This window comes from Pleuronectes platessa, chromosome 22, assembly GCF_947347685.1.
Source record: "Pleuronectes platessa chromosome 22, fPlePla1.1, whole genome shotgun sequence".
Classification (NCBI taxonomy): domain Eukaryota; kingdom Metazoa; phylum Chordata; class Actinopteri; order Pleuronectiformes; family Pleuronectidae; genus Pleuronectes; species Pleuronectes platessa.
In genome coordinates this window covers 8,476,869-8,493,827 of record NC_070647.1, presented here as the reverse complement: position 1 = coordinate 8,493,827, position 16,959 = coordinate 8,476,869, and the positions used below count along the sequence as shown (strand labels likewise).

The following is a 16,959-nucleotide window of genomic DNA, read 5'->3' as shown; positions in this document are numbered from 1 at the left end:
CAGACGCTTCCCTCTGCAGTAAAAATGAATCCCATTGATAGCAATTAAATAGAGATGGTATTTGTAACCTCATTAATCATTTTTGGTAAGCCAATATAATAATAAAAAAGGGTGCCATTAATCATTATAAGTATTGAAATTGGTTCCACTATTAAACCACAACAGGTGCTAAACTGTTACTGGCAAACTTAACACAGGCTGCTCACTGCTATAAGTTAACGATTGTTGCCCGCTGGGACCCAGCTTGGCCCAATATAGAACATTTTAAATAAGCAATGACTGTGTAGTATAAGTATCAAAACGTATATTTATACATACACTCCTTATGAATCTATCCATCATTTAGTTCCCATCTAGTAATTGTTGACTTTACAAGCCTCCACCTGCATTAAGGTCACTCTTTGAACAAAAAGTGCTGCTGACTGAACAAAACAGTGAGATTGGCCCGTAGTACTCCTCCTCTATGGGGTCCTTCCTGATCCATTTCAATGCAGTATGTCAAAAACGCTCTCACAATGATCCATCACGCTTTCCAGCAGCTGACCAGGGAGCCTCAGTACATCTAGTAAACATGACTGCGTTGTTTTGGACTGCTGGGGTTTGTCATTTGGAAAGAGATTAAGTGTAGTTCTTCTAGTTGTAATCCTTAGAGATTACCTAATCTGTTTGACTGGATGACAAACTGTCAGGCTGCCAGGAAGGTTGTCTGACCGATAAACTGTCGGACTGCTTTTTCTGAATGACTGATTGAATGACTGCTAGTCTACTTTGCTGTCTCACTCGGTTTCAAGAAACTGTTGTTTAGCAAGATAGCCGTCTAAATGCCAACACCCACAGGCGTAGTTTTCTAAATGGCTAAGCACACATTTAGGTTTTTTTTGGCCTGACTAAAGTAATGAAAGTAAAGTCACCCACTCACTTTCTTTTTGTGTACTGTGGGGGAATGGTACGTCACCACTGTCAATTCTCATAAATATAATAATGATTTACCATAGTGGGTAACTCAGCAATTTCTTTGAGCAAAGACATCAAACATTTAATCGTTCTAGCTTCTTAAATGGGAAAATGTAACATTTTTAGTTGTGTTGGTACATAAATTGGATATAGATTTTTTACTGTGTCACACCAAACAAGATGTACAAATACATTACCTTTGGCTAAATTAAATTATAACAGGCGTTTATAAAATGTTCTGTCATTTCACTGACACAGACGTTCGATCTTGCCATGACCTACTCCTGACATCTGGACCACAGAGGCCTTGAGATCAGTGAACATCCTCAGAGGAAAAAGCAAGAGATGGCAGGTGTTATGGGATTTACGAGTCGTGATACCAGGTGATCCAAATTTGGATTGGAGCTTTACTAAAGTATAAAAATGCTGAATCACCTGGTAACACGGCCCATAACTACTGTAACACCCCCCTCAGATCTACATTGAATTGACAAAAGAAATCTGTGAACCCGGTGGCAATGATTGAAAGATTAATCAATAATGAAAACAACTATTATATGGAGACAGCACAGATGCTCTTTACATTTTGTATTAATCTGAGTGGTCCAGTGGAATAATGACCCTAAAGAAACATCACGAATGGATTTGGAAAGTCTTCACTAAGAGAAAATTAAGGTCTTGTGATAGCCTTTACAAAGTTCTTTCCTCGGTCCATACGGTTTGGTTAAATGCTACCAATTCTGTAGTTTGGCAGAATATTGATGAATATCAAAATACAATTCACAAATATAAAGAAAACATAAGGGAATGATTTTAGTTAAAACAAAGCCAATTTTCCAATAACTGATACAGGAAAATCACAGCTACAAAAATGATTAAAATGCCAAAACATGTCCGTTATAATTTGCTATTGCACTTTGATAAAATAAATTATTCTTACATGTTAACTATGTACCCGCACAATAAATGAGGACAAAGCTTTTAAGGGGAACCATGCACAGACTAATAATTTACTTGCTTATTTCAATAGCATTGTTAGTAACCTTATTAACTGGGCAAAACTTGACAAACTCAATTTGTCTACAGACTGTTTGTCAATTCCAATTTCCTCGCATCTCTAGTGTCCACGTATTCTCACTGAAAGGCACTAAACTGGATTCTCAGACAAGAAGACAAAACAAGCACACAGGCAACAATAGGTGGAGATATTGGATTTTCACACAGGAACAACCACCCAACATCATGGGCCCAGGTAAGTGGAAATTGCAGAGGTGACTGGTGGGTTGATATTTCCTCCCAGAGGGGGGGAGTGGAAACATGGCGAGTGGCAGGTTAATAAACACTTAGGGGGCCACCCCCCCACGTCAGGCCACCTGCAACTGTGAAATGTGTTCTCACAATAACCACCAACATCCAGTTACAGCCTGCTGCAGGCAACAGCTCAGTCAGTCACTTGTAAACCCAAACTACCTATGATAACTTACTACGCGATCTACCCATAACACAGCATCAGATGTACGTACGCTAGTTCAAAACAACCTCAGTGTTATATTGAAAATCTGTTAACCTGCAGTAAGGGCTAATATCATTACACCATTTCTTATTCATTTCCTTTTAAAAGATTTCCTTCTCCAGATCTGTTGCAACCACATTTTGTTCAGAAATGAAAGAGGAGGAGGGGAAAGAGGTTCCAGCTCAAGGTCTGATCACTGTGAATGTGACTCTGGGGAACACACAAACACAAACAACCGTCGTGAGTCATTTGCTCGGCTGAGTACGAGCACAAAGACGCCTCCATCCACCTTTTACCTAATCGTAAGTCACTGCTTACACCGGCTGGGGGAGAGGCTCACAGTGCACGTATAAAAAATAACAATAAATGGAAAGATGCGCACACAAACACACAAACGTCGATATATGACACAAATTAACTTTGAAGCAACACATACACCAAGGCTGAGAGAGGTTGTTCATAACAGCATACATTAGTCAAGTGTGAGTAGCTTTACAAGCCCCTACACAAGCGAATATACTGTGTGTGCATGTGTGAGTAAATCTTCTGCTAATGACCTGTGGTATCTGGAGGTTACTCTTGGTCAAACAGGTCACACTCATAGAAACAGCCAATCACAGTCATAGATGGATCTCAGGGTGTTGGGGAGAGAGAGAGAGAGAGAGAGAGAGAGAGAGAGAGAGAGAGAGAGAGAGAGAGAGAGAGAGAGAGAGAGAGAGAGAGAGAGAGAGAGAGAGAGAGAGAGAGAGAGAGAGAGAGAGTGTTCCGTGCCTTTTGCCCTACATCTGTGTTTTTCAGTTTTAATACAGAATCACAGGAGAGGTCTCATGTAGGGTTGTGGCGAATCTTAAACCAGGACTGAAAACACAACAAACACCCACAGTGGTGCAGCACAACACCATTAGAGGAACCCACAATAATACCCACAATTACCTTGTCCTATGGGGAAGGGTGTATGTTTATTGTCTTCATTTGTTTCTGCTGGACCAACTGATGGATCGGGAAAACAATCAGCATTTTCTATGATTAATATTTAATGAAAAACTACCATTAAAGAAACATTAAAATCTCCACTATTTGGGGAAACATTTCAAGATACAAGAATTAAAATAAGATACGATAGAATAAGTTATGGTAAGGGTAAGCAGAGTTTTTCTAAAAGTAATTTACTTACATTAATTCAGTCATTACCTCTATATTTTGTTTTCGTTGATAGTTACAGTGCCTGTCATTGCTGAGCTGAGTTCAAACAGCCTTCACAGGAAACAATGCATTCACGTAATCCAGCATGATTGTATCTCAGGTCACTCAACACTGTATCACAGCTGTGTAACATCCTACACTGTTGCATTACATTTACTTTCAGCGGTCAAAAACATGGGATTACTTTTGTGTAGCGGTTGCAGCAAACGCAATGTACCAATTGTCCCTGTTGTTAGCACAAACAGCAAACATTCATCTAAACTGTGTGTACCACACAATACAGTAACGCATGTTGCCAAGTCAACCAGGACTGAAATATTAAGCATTATAACATAAGAGGAACATTAATCCGTTGAATTGAGTTCAAGTGTGTGATCATAACATCGCACTGCATAGTCTCTGTCAGCAGGTTTACGCAAAGACTCCACAAAAAACTTTCACAAAACTTGGTGGACAGATAAGGCATAGGTTAAGAAATAACCCAGTCAATTTAGAACAGACAAGGGAGGGTCCATGATTGTTCTATAATTTTGTTATCACTTTCTTTAACATTGTAACTTTTATTTGTATTCATTTAATGGGCTTAAATAGAATTAATCAGGAATATTTAGAGGACTAATATCTATGAGTTGGTGAGAAACCAAAAACTAAATAAAATGGTTTCATAAGGTGGTAGGGTAAAGTCCAGTAGCAATCAATACTTTTAGAACTATGTCCCAACATGATGTATTTGATGCTGAATTTAAGCAGACTTTTGGGTCTTGGCAGAGCTATTTGCTCAACTGAGTCAGAGACCTTTTAGATCTTTTGATCTCAGTATCAATTTGTTTGATTTATTATGTGCTTAAATAAAAAACAAAAAGAGACTTATGCCACTCCGTGCCACAGGAAATGTAATTAAACAAAGTTTCGATCCAGACTGGGGTCTATCAGGTCCATAGACTGTATATGAAAGGTCTGGTCGTTTCCTACCTTGATTTATTATTTGGACCAAATGGTTGTCTAGCAAACCTACATATCCTCTGCTACACCAACACACTAAGACTTGAATATCTATCTAGGAGCATTGCTATCTCTCCATCACCTCTGAGTATGCTGGCATGACAGTCACATGACCTGGGAGTGGATGCACTCAAACAGGCACATACTGTTGAATACAACAGAGGCTGGAGCACTCGCACAAGTAGGCCTCTCTCTTTGAAAGTGCATTTTCTGGGACATTAGGCAGTCGGGTTCCATTTCGCAATGACAGAGAGATTGACAATAGCTACTTGTTAGGTGGAAATGCCACAGTGTAGCGTTTCCGCTTGAGGTAGCTGATGCCAAGCTTGTTTCCTTTTACAGGTGCTCTCAGGAAAATGTGCTGCCTAAAAACTACGTTCTCATCATCAGCTATGGTGCTTAATTTCTGCAGAAACTAGGCTCGGGTAAGGAAGACACTCACCGGTGGAGCTTATCTCAACTTGAATCTTCCAAGGCACTCACCAAAATATTCCAATAAACAGCTGCAACCTTCCCCCAGTTAATTTTAATGCAATCATAATAAAGTGACAGTTGACAGAGGGTCAAGAACAATGCCTGATGCCAGAACAAAAAGATTAAAAAAAAATTGAAAGAGTTTTAATCAGTAATTATTGTATCACTTCTCCATCAAAACTGCCCAAATTCTGACAAATACAAATCAGCCCAAAGGATCCACGGTCTTATTAAGCTGGAGCATAATCCTAAACTTGACGCATATTGTTCCTGTTAATGTTTTCATCATGCCACTTCTTGTTTATTTTATGTCAGCCCTGGGGATGAAGCAGGAGGAAGGGAGGAGAGTGCAGATTTGATGGAATTTAATTAGACCCATTACCCCCTGTTTGTAGTCGGAGGCTAAACAACAGAAGAGAAACATGTGCAAGTGGAGTCAGTCATCAAATTTGGAGAAAAGAGAGATAAAGAAAGGGTAGAAACGAGAAGAATGTGCTGGTTTTTTCTAGCCCAGTAATGCAACCCTCTGGGCAGCGCGTTGTTGAGTGAACCAAAATAAAAGTCCGTTTTGGTATTGCATTTTCCAAAGCCATCCTCATGCTTGTGTTTTTGTCAGTGTAGTTTTTAAACGCTACTCGTCAGATTGTGTTTTTCATATCATATATGCATGTGAATTATCTGTATTGGCACTTAAACTGTAAAAATTACATTTTAAAGTCTGCTGAAGCCAGAGTAGAGGTAGATCAAGCAAGAGGCAGGCCATGACGTATAAACTCAAAGCACTTTGGGGTTTACCTTTCACTGGCGTCAGCCTTTATCGCAAAAAGCTATCAAATCTCGTCTTTCCAAGTTGACGTCTTTGTTGGATTCTTTTACCGGTATGACACCTCCTTTCATCCTGAGATTTGTATTATTTTAGGTCATCTGTTGCATGTAAGAAACATTATCAACATGCCCATGTTTGCTGTGAGGTGCAACCCCCTTGAAAATTTGCTTTCTCATTTGCACAAAATTTCTGGAGAATGTTTGCACTTCGTGTCTGAAAGCAGCTCATGAGAGTACAGAGACAACCCATCTCAAAGAACATCAGGCATCACGTGGCGACGAATTAACCTTTGGGGCAACAGCCAATATTTTGGGGCCTCCGGTGTAGACAGCATATATCAGGGTCTAAGTCTTCTGTTTGGCCTACACTGTTTGCACTAGTTTATTTTATCACGTTTCTCAACACAAACTAGAAGGTGAAAACCAGACTGCTCCGGCCCTCGCCTACAGATTCTGCATATTCACATGCACAATCTTGTTCTTCACATTAAGTAGAAAAACAGAACAAATGTAGTGGAGATAGCATGAAAATACACGGTTGCGGACGTCCTGTAACTGTGCCAGTCGTGCAGCATCCACCCCAACCCTGCTGCTATCACTCCACCATGCAGTTATATAAACAAGGATATCCACAATCAATTCTCTCGCAAAAACGGGTCAATCTGCCCCGTCTCTCGATTTGGACATCGGTGACTCTGGGCCAAAGTGTGATCAGATTCGACCTGTGTGAGGTGAACACAGCTGCCTCAGCTCAGGGACAACAACAAAAAACTGAAACCCAGTGTCCCCAGTTGAACAGAGAATTTGAATGGGGGCTGAGAACATGTAAAACTCTCAAGTCTCAGAGCTTCTCCCTGTCCCTGAACACACCACGGCAGCACTTTCAGGTACATAAAGTAACTTTGACCAAACATAAATAAATATGTAGATCACAGATTGAGTTTCAAGTTCATTTTCTAGGAACTTGAATGAAACGCTGACACAATGGCTGCCTGAGAATGTATTTAAAAACATGAAACACAAAACTAGCCCAACTGTATCACTGTTCAAGTAAAGAGTTGTTGGTGTTTGGGTTCAAAAACACAGAATATTGAGCTTTTAAAAGACGTTATTGTAAAATACAAAAAGACCACAGCTTGGCCAAACCACAGTGTTGTTGTGTGAATATGTCCTTCACATCTTTGCTTAATTCATAGTTCTCAGTTGTATCTGAATTAGGCCTCGAGTGCATAGTTTAAAGATGGTGGGACATGTGTTTATGTCTGTAACAAGGAGACACAAGGAGACATGACCCTGAAAGCATCGCGGGACAAGCGGATGATACAAAACAACAGCCTTCATTTTATCTTAAATTGATGGACATTGTCATAGTGTTTCAATAGGGACCAAATGGGAAACGTTCGTCTTACCCAGCACGTAAATCGTAGCAAAGTTTCATGAACACTGAGATTCCCGCTGGTCTCCGTTTATCCTTCCGTACACCTGCTGATCACCACCGCCGGATTAGCGCCTGTCTCACGGCGACGACCTCTCACCAGGTCGGTCCATCCCCGCGGTGCCCGCTCCTCTGTGCCCGCTTAACGGAGCGTCGTCTCCCGCTTCGGCTCGAGCAGCGACACCGACACACAGAAAAGGAACAGAGAAATACCAGTTGCGTCCACCCTCCCTTCTTCTACTTCTTCTTCCCCCGAGAGGAGCAGCGGGGTCCCCGTTATAGCTCTCGCAGGTTGGTGCTTCTCGTGTTGACTCCCGAGGAGAAACGGGCACAGGCCGAGGAGAGACACGAGCCGAGGCCGAGGAAGTTCCGTCAGAGCTCGGCGCCGAGTTCTTAAAGGGGCCGTTAGCCGCGGAGGAGGAGGAGGAAGAGGAGGAGGAAGAGGCCCCAGACAGAGACAGCTAACACGGACACTTTCTCCTTTACCACCGCCCTGTGGCTGCCACCGTCATGTGGAGCGCCAGAAGAAATACAGGTGCATGAACAATGGCCTCATTATGATGTAGAACAAAAAGATGAAGTATAGTATTACTGCGGCACCAGTACTGCAATCATATATTTGAAAATACTTCAATGCCCTGTTAGTCTCCTTTGTTATTAGTTTTAAATGCTGTTTCATTCATTTTGCTGTATAATTAAAATGTACTAGTTCCTCTACTGTTTGTTTTCTTCTTAAAATCAACACAATTTATAACATGCTTCATTCCCGGTAACTTTTTCATCAGAAAGCCCTTATCGTTATTGTTAGTACTGCATAGAACAAACTGGGGCTGCTACCATCAAAAACAATATAATAGTTTAAATAAATTAAAATAACAACACAAATATACTGTGATGGAAATAAGTAGCATTGATATGGTATTGCACATGTATTATAAAAAGGAGTATCCTCATTCATGTAGGAGGAAGTTGTCAGAAATTATAAGGATGCTATGGTGAAATTAGGTATTAAGGTTATATTTATAACTGTCTCAATGCTATTCCAACCCTATCTTCACACTTTCAGGAATGAAGGTTACCAACATTTTCAACCACTCTGCTGTATAAAAGCTGTTCATAGTTAGGACACCTCCACTGTAGGAATCAATATCAGTTCTTTAAACCTGCAAGATTTTCTTTGTCTACATCCATTAATTATTTCCTGTGGAATAAGCAAAAAACCTTCCATCAAGTGATGGAAGTCTATCCAGTAGTTAAAGAAAGAGGTTTGTTTGGTTTGTTGTGTTTACTTAGTTTTTCTTCTGTCTTCCGGGGGGTTTTGTCTGTGTTTTTTCCTTTCACCTTTTAACTATTAAATGATTGCGTCTACTTATTTGTTTCCTCTTTTGTTTTCTTATGTTGAAACCAATAACGGGTTCTTCCTTGACACATACCACAGCTTTCCAGCAAGTTTCTTGTCGATCCTTCGGGTAGTTTTTGTATAATCCTGATTACAAACATACAAACTAACAAAAAAATAAACAGGAGTGAAAATGCAACCTCTGTTGAGGTAGGCCCCGACTCTTACAGGCCTCTAAATTCCAGTAAATAACAGCTACTGCATTGTTTAAATTTCGCAATGAGATTATTTCTGTTGTAGAAAATCAATTTTTACTCCTGTGACCTCAAAAGCTTTGATCTAATCCAAACCATAGATAATTTATTTAAGTGGAACTAATCAGATAGATGTGGTATCTGTATTTGACCTCTTTCAAAACGAGACTATGGACTCAAGTAGACAGAAGAGATAAAGACTCGAGCATTCTATTTGCAAGTAAGGGGTTTTCCACACAGCCCAAAAATAAATAGAGATTACACAAGTGTTTTGAAGTGCTGACCTTTGGATGGTTGCCATGTCAGTCTGTGGGATTCTTTGGTCATCTGAATCCAGTTATCCCCCTTATTTCAGCAATCCTGGTGTTGGGTTAACGGATCCTTCTGTGCACGAGTCGAAGAGACAAAACAAGAGGAGCGGGTTTGAAGGGCCGAGGAGTGAATGTGATAGAACGTGAGCAACCTGAGGAGACTGACTCCTGACCCCAGAGATGAGGGCGTAGATAACGAGGACGTAATCACAAGTATTTTCTACGACCGCTGTCAGACTAGAAATGAGGATCAGTGTCCTCGCTGAAACTCATTGGCCTGGTTGTCCGGCGGCTGCCACCTCCTCACAATATCACACGGTCAGCCTACGTAAGATCTCAGCATGTTAGCATGAAAGTGGATCAGACTTTGAGGTGCTGCCAGCTATTCCCACATGATGAGTTGCTTTCTGCATGTAAGACCTGAGACAGACAGAAAAAGTCATGGCTGTGTTTTTTAAGGTCTTACCAGTGCAGCTTCTGTTGACAGGTCCACGTCTATGTGGCTTCAGTCGCTTGTGGTGGTTTAGATTAGCTTCATATTTGTGTAGGCAAATGTCTGCAGCACCGAAAGAGCAGTTTCCATCTCCCGTCCACCTTCTGTAGACCTTACATGACAGGGTACATTTAAAGCCCTAGATTATCTACATCCCATAGTCTTTTGCGTCAGTGATCTGATGATATGAAAATCACCCAGGAATTAAAGTGTGAGTGTGACTCCAGCTAACAATGTTTGCAGTCCTTTCCACACATTGGAATAATTAGCTATGATTCCACATTAATTTAGCTTTTAATGGAACCACTTGACTGAAGGACTGGGTGCTGGCAGGTCTGTGCCATCAAGTCTTTAAAGTACTCTTGAATTCCTGCACCGCTTTCCCTTTCCCCCCAGTATCATCGAACTACACTCTGAGGTTCATTAGCTGTTATTAATATGTTCATGTTAGCGATGAAAAAAATAATAATTGTGTCTATTGTGTGAATGTGGTTATTTGTTGTGATGAACTGAGAGAGGATTTCTACAGGAGAGTTTGTCAGCTCTACGAAGCTCCGTCTTTGAATTGTCTTTCAGCTTTTTGTTTGGTTTGCTGTCATGGCTCTCCGCGGCTGGTTTCAGCAAAAATGTCTCTAAAAACCACAGCACGCCATCTACCAAGCATCGAACAGCAAAGTCAGCACCTAGATGATGAACCTGAGAGCATAGCAGCCCCATATTTCACTCAGATGGTGGAGACCAAAAATGGAGCTAAAAGAAAAGTGAACAATGGAGGTAGATTTGCAAGGTAACCGGAAACAAATTAGCATAAACAGTCTACATAAATGTTTCCATCAAGATATCTTTATAGTGGGTGTTTGTTCATAGTTTGCATATTATAGTGTTACCTTAATACACTGGGGCAGCACTGATGCATCTATACAAGTTCAGTTAAAATCACTGGGAACCAATGACTTCGTAGAAAACCAATTTATCATGAAAATATTTATTCAAATATGGAATAATCAGGAATCTATTTTATTAATCCCAGTTACATAATCATTTTGAATAAGTCAATCCACATGCATGTTGGCTCAGACATAACTAAAATCTGTTTCTATGTTCTATCTATATCTCAGTCAGTATACTTCTGTAAATACTGTAAGCTCTTCAGAGTTTGTATAGGCAACAATGACTCAAGCTTTTAGATGGGATTCCCCTAACAAACGCTTAACAGATACATACACACATACACACACACAATGGTTTCTGGTTTGTGATCCTCTTCTGATGTCTTCCAGTAAAAGTACTGCTGTTTAGATTTCCCAAAATCCTCCCTCTGCGCCAATTTAGTAACCCTGCAGTAAACCCCTTAATCCCAAACCGGCCATTTTCCACAGGGTTGCACAACCACTCGTCTTATGCAACTGACAGAGTATCTAGATTCAATTACCGAACTATTGGACAGAGAGGGAGGCGAGGGTGCTGTTGCAAATCAACATTTGAATTACATGATTGATTAAATTATAAGACGTCATTTACCAACAGAAACACGTTTTAATGAAAACATGAAATATACAAGAAATAGATAACATTATGGCTGATGATGCCCTATTGTTTTTGTGCCAGCGTTTGGATTGATTGTATTTCTATATTTCTGAGGATCCTCCTCTCATGACACCTTGTTTCAACTTTAACCTTTAAGCTCCATGGACCTTCTCCTACGTGGCATTAAAGCAACACTATGTAACTTGACTATATTTAATTCTATTAGACTCCATATCCGGTGATTCAGTGGTTTCACCTCCGACTGTGAAGTCTCACTGAACTGAAATAACCTAATGGTGGACCCAGCTGCAGCACTCTCTATTGGTGAGGAGCTGTAACTGCAATGCAACATGTACAAAACATATCAATTAAAAAAACATTCGTTTCGTTTTATAGAGCTCTGTGTAGCCAATCTCATGCAAAAACGTAGAACATGACGTAGATAACATTAGACACAAACTGAGAGGATTTCTTTGGTTGTAATAGTGTGTTAGAATTGTCTTAAAAACTAATTTCACATTCCTTGGATAGACCTACAGCCAAGTTTACCGTCTGTTGTGATGTCAATTTTTTTTCCAAAACTGGCAGAAATGTTAATGTGAATAAATGTGCAATCATTGATAACTTACAGACCAGAAACTTGATAAGATGAGGTGGAGATCCGACTGAAGGTTACATACTGCAGCAGGTGAGCAGTTGATTGACAGTGATGAAGCTCAGGTGAAAGGAGTGAATGGTGGAGGAGGAGCTATGATCCTCCTCCACCAATCACAAGCTGTCTGACAAGGAAACGTCAATAAAACTACACTGAAGCCAATAGAATCAATATACCATCGAACAATAAACACTGACAAGAAAAGACACCACGAGGATACCGTCACTGGAATATTCAAATCTTTATTGTATTTCAATTCGATTAAATTTACTAAGCTGGAAGAACATGATCTAATTCAGTAGATTGTGTCTTTTTTTCTAAGGTGTTAAACAACATGGCTCCTCTCCCACTCCGTACCTATATAACGTTAAAAACAAGTATAGAGCAACAACTAGAGATGATTGTCTTACAGCTAGAAGACAAACAGCAGACTTCTTTTGTCAGAGTCACAGGATTGGAACGAATTACCACAACTTAACTTTCCTTCTCGTGAAGAGCCTGATTTATTAAAAACCCAAACTGTGAACACTAAATAGGTATTCGTGTTATCTGTTGTCTTGCATGTGTTGTGCCTGCAGTTTGACAGCTGCTTATCATCGTGTCTTTAATGTCACCAGGAACTCATATTAATATTGTGTTGTCTTGCTATTTGTTAATTGTTTTCATGTACTGTTCCTTCTGTGTATTCTAACATCTGTTGCTCTTGCTTTTATGCACTGCAGGCTCTGTGTATGTGTTTTTTTCTGCTTTTATAGCTGTTTGTGTTTTCTTTCTGCACTCTTATTGCCTGCCCAGGGACTACAGATGGAAATTAGCCTCTGTGGCTCACTCTGGCATATTTTCAGAAATGGTATTAATATGCACTGCGCCCGTCAAATAAAGTAATAAAAGCCTGAAAGACACCGAGGGGGAAAATTAGCAAAACAGTGACTCAGGGAAACACAAACATTCTGTGGTGACAAAACAAGAGAAGCAGATTTAATGTCTCATAATCCCAACAGTGGGTCAATGATAAACAGTTAAACCCCCTTGAAGTTTGAGGAGAAGGTTATTACCTCCTCAAACATCACGAGGGTAACCATTTATCAGGAGGTTTACAAAGAGGATTGTATGATTTCCTCTGTGCTTGTTTGCTTGTCTGTTTGAAGTCTTATCTTGATGATTAAACATATTTGTTGTGTTGTATGTAAATGTTTCTTCTTCTCAGGTCTCTCTTGAGAAAGACAGACAATCTCAACTGCCTGATCAAATAAAGTTCACATTAAAAAAAAAACTGCAAGTCTTCTGCAGTGATGAGTTTTATCACTTGTGAATTCATGTTTTGATTATAATGAGAAATAATTTGGTTTTTCCTCTTTTTTTTAAGTGACATGGCATCCCTTCGTCCTGTCTTTACATTTATCGACCAGTAGAGGGCACAATAGCATCAGTTGTCCTCTCTCGTCCTACCAGGGAACTGTTGAGCTCAGATCACCCAGTGTTTCTCCACAGTGTAAATTATTCAGTCAGCCTGGCTGTGATGGAGCAGAGATAAAGAGGAGGGTAGAGGGTCAGTCTGATCTGAGCGTGTCACCACTGCCTCCTCCACTCCTCAGGTTTCAGTCCAGTGAAACATAGACCACCCGATGGAGTCACGCCTGTTTGATTGAGTTATCACTACTGTAATGGAAGTCGGTGTAATCTAATGTCAGAGTGTAACAAAATGTAGACTAACAACAAACATGTTGCATCTCTGTGACGAGTAATCCTGCATTAATTTAACAGGCCACCACGGTTTCTTCATTTTTACACCTTGTGCCACCGAAAGGGAACGGGTGGTCTGTCGCCATAACAACTACCTATCCAATAGCCTTCTGAAACCTGACCCTCTCATCTAGCCTTGCAGTCTGCCTGCTTACAATAACTTACTTGGCAGTACCCAGCGGCAGCAGGTTGCATGTGTATGTGTCTTTGTGACGGACTGGGCATGGAGGCCATTTCCGGGCCCTGACATGACATCTTACCTTTTAACCCCACACAAGAAAACTACTTTAACAGTGACATCAGGACACTTTGCTGATTTATACTGAGAAATGTAGATAAGAAAAAAGAGGATTGCATGCCCCTTATAATTCACTTCTGTCTCCCATCCCAGTTGAAGTGAAAAGAACATTTGTGGCCTTTGAAACCCTCCCCCTGGCTCTTTGATCTGCCACCACCTTAAGTGCATTTGCTGCATATGGCTGAAAACACATTCCTGCAGACAAAAGTTAAAGCGAAGGGTTGCGCATAGTCGGCTTTACCTTTGAATGCCAGAGCCAAGTGTTCGGCTCTAAATCCAGTTGAGCTGTGGACCAAAAATGTAAATAATGTGAATTGGGGGAAAAGACTCTGCAGTGAGTAATCAGTAAGATTCATGAAGCTCAAGAGTTGGGTTTATTTTATAAATAAATAGCTTCTTTCACTTTTCATTGCATTTTATATTGTTGCTTTTCAACAAATAGAAATTAGACTACTCATTCTGGCAATGTTTGTCATTGTCTTACTATTGAATTGTCAGAATTTCAATATTTTCAAGTATTTTCCTAAATTCCAAAGGAAGGATGTGTTTAGATTCTGTGTGTGTGTGTGTGTGTGTGTGCCTATATCAAAGTGAGGCAGCCTATCAGAGCCACTCACTATGTACCGACACACATTAGATTTACTCAGTTGTCTCAGACAGTCAGACTGCTCTCTCAATACATGACCTTGTATGGACAACATCTACATCGCAAACACAGGCCTTCAGTTTGAAACTGTGTTTTAAATCAATCTTTTTTGGTGGATTCTTTGTCTATTTAAGTTTCTCTCCCCCCCCACTACCAAAAATAATTATTCTATTCTACTTTCAATTAATAATTAATATTCAAATTTTTCAATTAATTATTCATGATTTAAAAAACAAGTTCTGAGTCTAAACCCAGTGTGCGCAGTTAAAGTACATTGTCTGTCATCACAGGTTGGTTTAAATATTGCAGAGTCATGATTGGTTTGCAGATGTGCTGACATCAGCTCCTTCCTGCTGGGGCAACAGTAACTATGAAGGAGCTGAGACCTCTCTTTTTTACCACACTGATCTTCATTGGTTAGTGTACTGCTAACTTCACTAAATGACTAGAACACAGTTTTAAAAAGTCATCATGTCATCTTTAATTTTACAGTCACAATCATTTCTTTCTTTCCAGTGTCTGAAAACCATAAAAAATAAATATACATTATGTTACAAAACATTTCCAGTGTCTGGGATCAATAAAACAACGAGGACATTTATCGGCCGCCTCGACTGCGTGACGGCGAAACACTGAGGACGAACAGTCTGTGTGGTACTAAGGCGTTCAGTGAGTGGTAAACAAGGCTTTAAGTGGCATTATACAAGCTGCAGGATACAGATGGTGCAAATTTCACTTTGAATTTAGATTCAGACATATGGTAATAAAGGAACAATTTGTATTTATGCTCTAGAGTTTACATTAATTATGGTTTTGCTTTTGAAACATTTTGGAAACGTACAGCTGACAAGTCAGAAAAATAAAAATTGATCATTACATTATAACTTGATATATTTTAAGTCACAATATTAAAAATGTATGTAATCACTTAATAACGTAATATGTTCAACAATTTATGACGTGGAAAGATTTATGTTTAACAATAAGTAATGACGTTATAACATGATGCGTTTTATGTTGTACAACATGCTTCCTGCAAGAAACTAAGTTCAAAGTGAAATGACCCAAACTTAAATCTGCATGTTGACTGTATGTGAGGACTTTGGTAACCAGGAATATTTGTTGCATTGAAAAAAGAGGCAGGACGGACACTGGAAAGAGAAGGTTTTAGGATCATAGTGCTCCAACTGAAAAACTCCATACACACTCAAACACAACAGTCTTTAATCCGTTGTGTGTGTGTGTGTGTGTGTGTGTGTGTGTGTGTGTGTGTGTGTGTGTGTGTGTCTGTCTGTACGGCAACAAATGCTGCCAGAGTGAGTTACATCACCTGGAACCCCACTCCGGGCTTATACAGTAAGAGTATGTAAGCCGGTGTGTGTTTGTGTGTGTGTGTGTGCGCCCTGGATTGAGGCCTGAAGGCACGCAGGTAATTGTTCTCAGTCGATTACACCAGCATATCAAGTGATTTTCTCAACGGGAAAGCATTCCTAGTGCAACACAGGCATAATGATTGTTTTAGTTGTCGAAACTCATCCCTGCTGCAGCGCTGAAATACAAAATAGATCATTTTCTTTAACAATATCTACACATTAATTACACTCTAAATGCACTGAATGTCTTTCTTGGAGTTAAAAAAAAGAGGAGAAGAAGAAAAGCACTTGGCGTGTGTCGGGAACAGCTTGTGCCGGGTTTACGTCCGCAGTACCGGCACGTATGGTTCCTGCACAGTGATTATACGTCCGATTTTCTCCATGAGAAAAAAAGCAAAGTCCCAAAATATTGTCCAGCTTTTTGACTGAAGTGTCATAATAACGATCCTTTTGGGGATTGCAATGCATTCTGGGGGCATTCTTCATCTTCTTCCCCTTTACTTTAGTGGTTTTGGCACACGTGGCTCCATTTCATCCTCTGTCCAACACGGTATTCCCTTTATTATTTCTCAAATCTTTTCGTTATCTCTGCTTCTCAGGCAGTCTTAAAGTCTGCAATTAATACTGCTCTCCAGAGACAGGGAACACCAGAGGGATGGAAGGACGGATCAGGCAGAGGAGCTTTTTCCCACTCAATTCACCCTTGTCTTCGGCTGCCCTCCATCTTAATTTCTTCTTTCATTCGACTCCCCTCCACTCTTGGCTCTCCTTCCCTGGTGGTTTGTCCCGCTCGCTCCCTTCTTTCCCAGGGGCGGGCCGGTCTGGGTTTGTCCTGACAGGTCAGATTGAAGTCTCGTTACTGCCTCTGTGAGGGAAAGAAGAGGGGAGAAAGGGTGGAGGATGAAACAACACAA

The 16,959-nt window shown here is 40.3% G+C and overlaps 2 protein-coding genes across 5 annotated transcripts in view; both read right to left on the bottom strand.

Annotated features, from left to right (window-relative positions):
• The window catches only part of gramd4a (GRAM domain containing 4a), a 45,732-nt gene extending 37,924 nt beyond the window's left edge, over positions 1-7,808 (bottom strand). For 2 of the 4 annotated variants that reach the window (XM_053414589.1, XM_053414592.1), the window contains exon 1: positions 7,381-7,807. In XM_053414589.1, coding sequence (XP_053270564.1) covers positions 7,381-7,409 — 29 coding nt within the window. In that variant the 5' untranslated portion in view covers positions 7,410-7,807. Of the gene's footprint in view, positions 1-7,380 lie in introns of all 4 variants that reach the window. The other 2 variants (XM_053414590.1, XM_053414591.1) reach the window with 2 other exon arrangements.
• Positions 7,809-15,128: 7,320 nt separating this feature from the next.
• Positions 15,129-16,959, bottom strand: part of celsr1a (cadherin EGF LAG seven-pass G-type receptor 1a) — an 84,944-nt gene continuing 83,113 nt past the window's right edge. Inside the window, exon 36 of the mRNA XM_053415327.1 lies at positions 15,129-16,910. Coding sequence (XP_053271302.1) covers positions 16,886-16,910 — 25 coding nt within the window. The 3' untranslated portion in view covers positions 15,129-16,885. The remainder of the gene's footprint in view (positions 16,911-16,959) is intronic.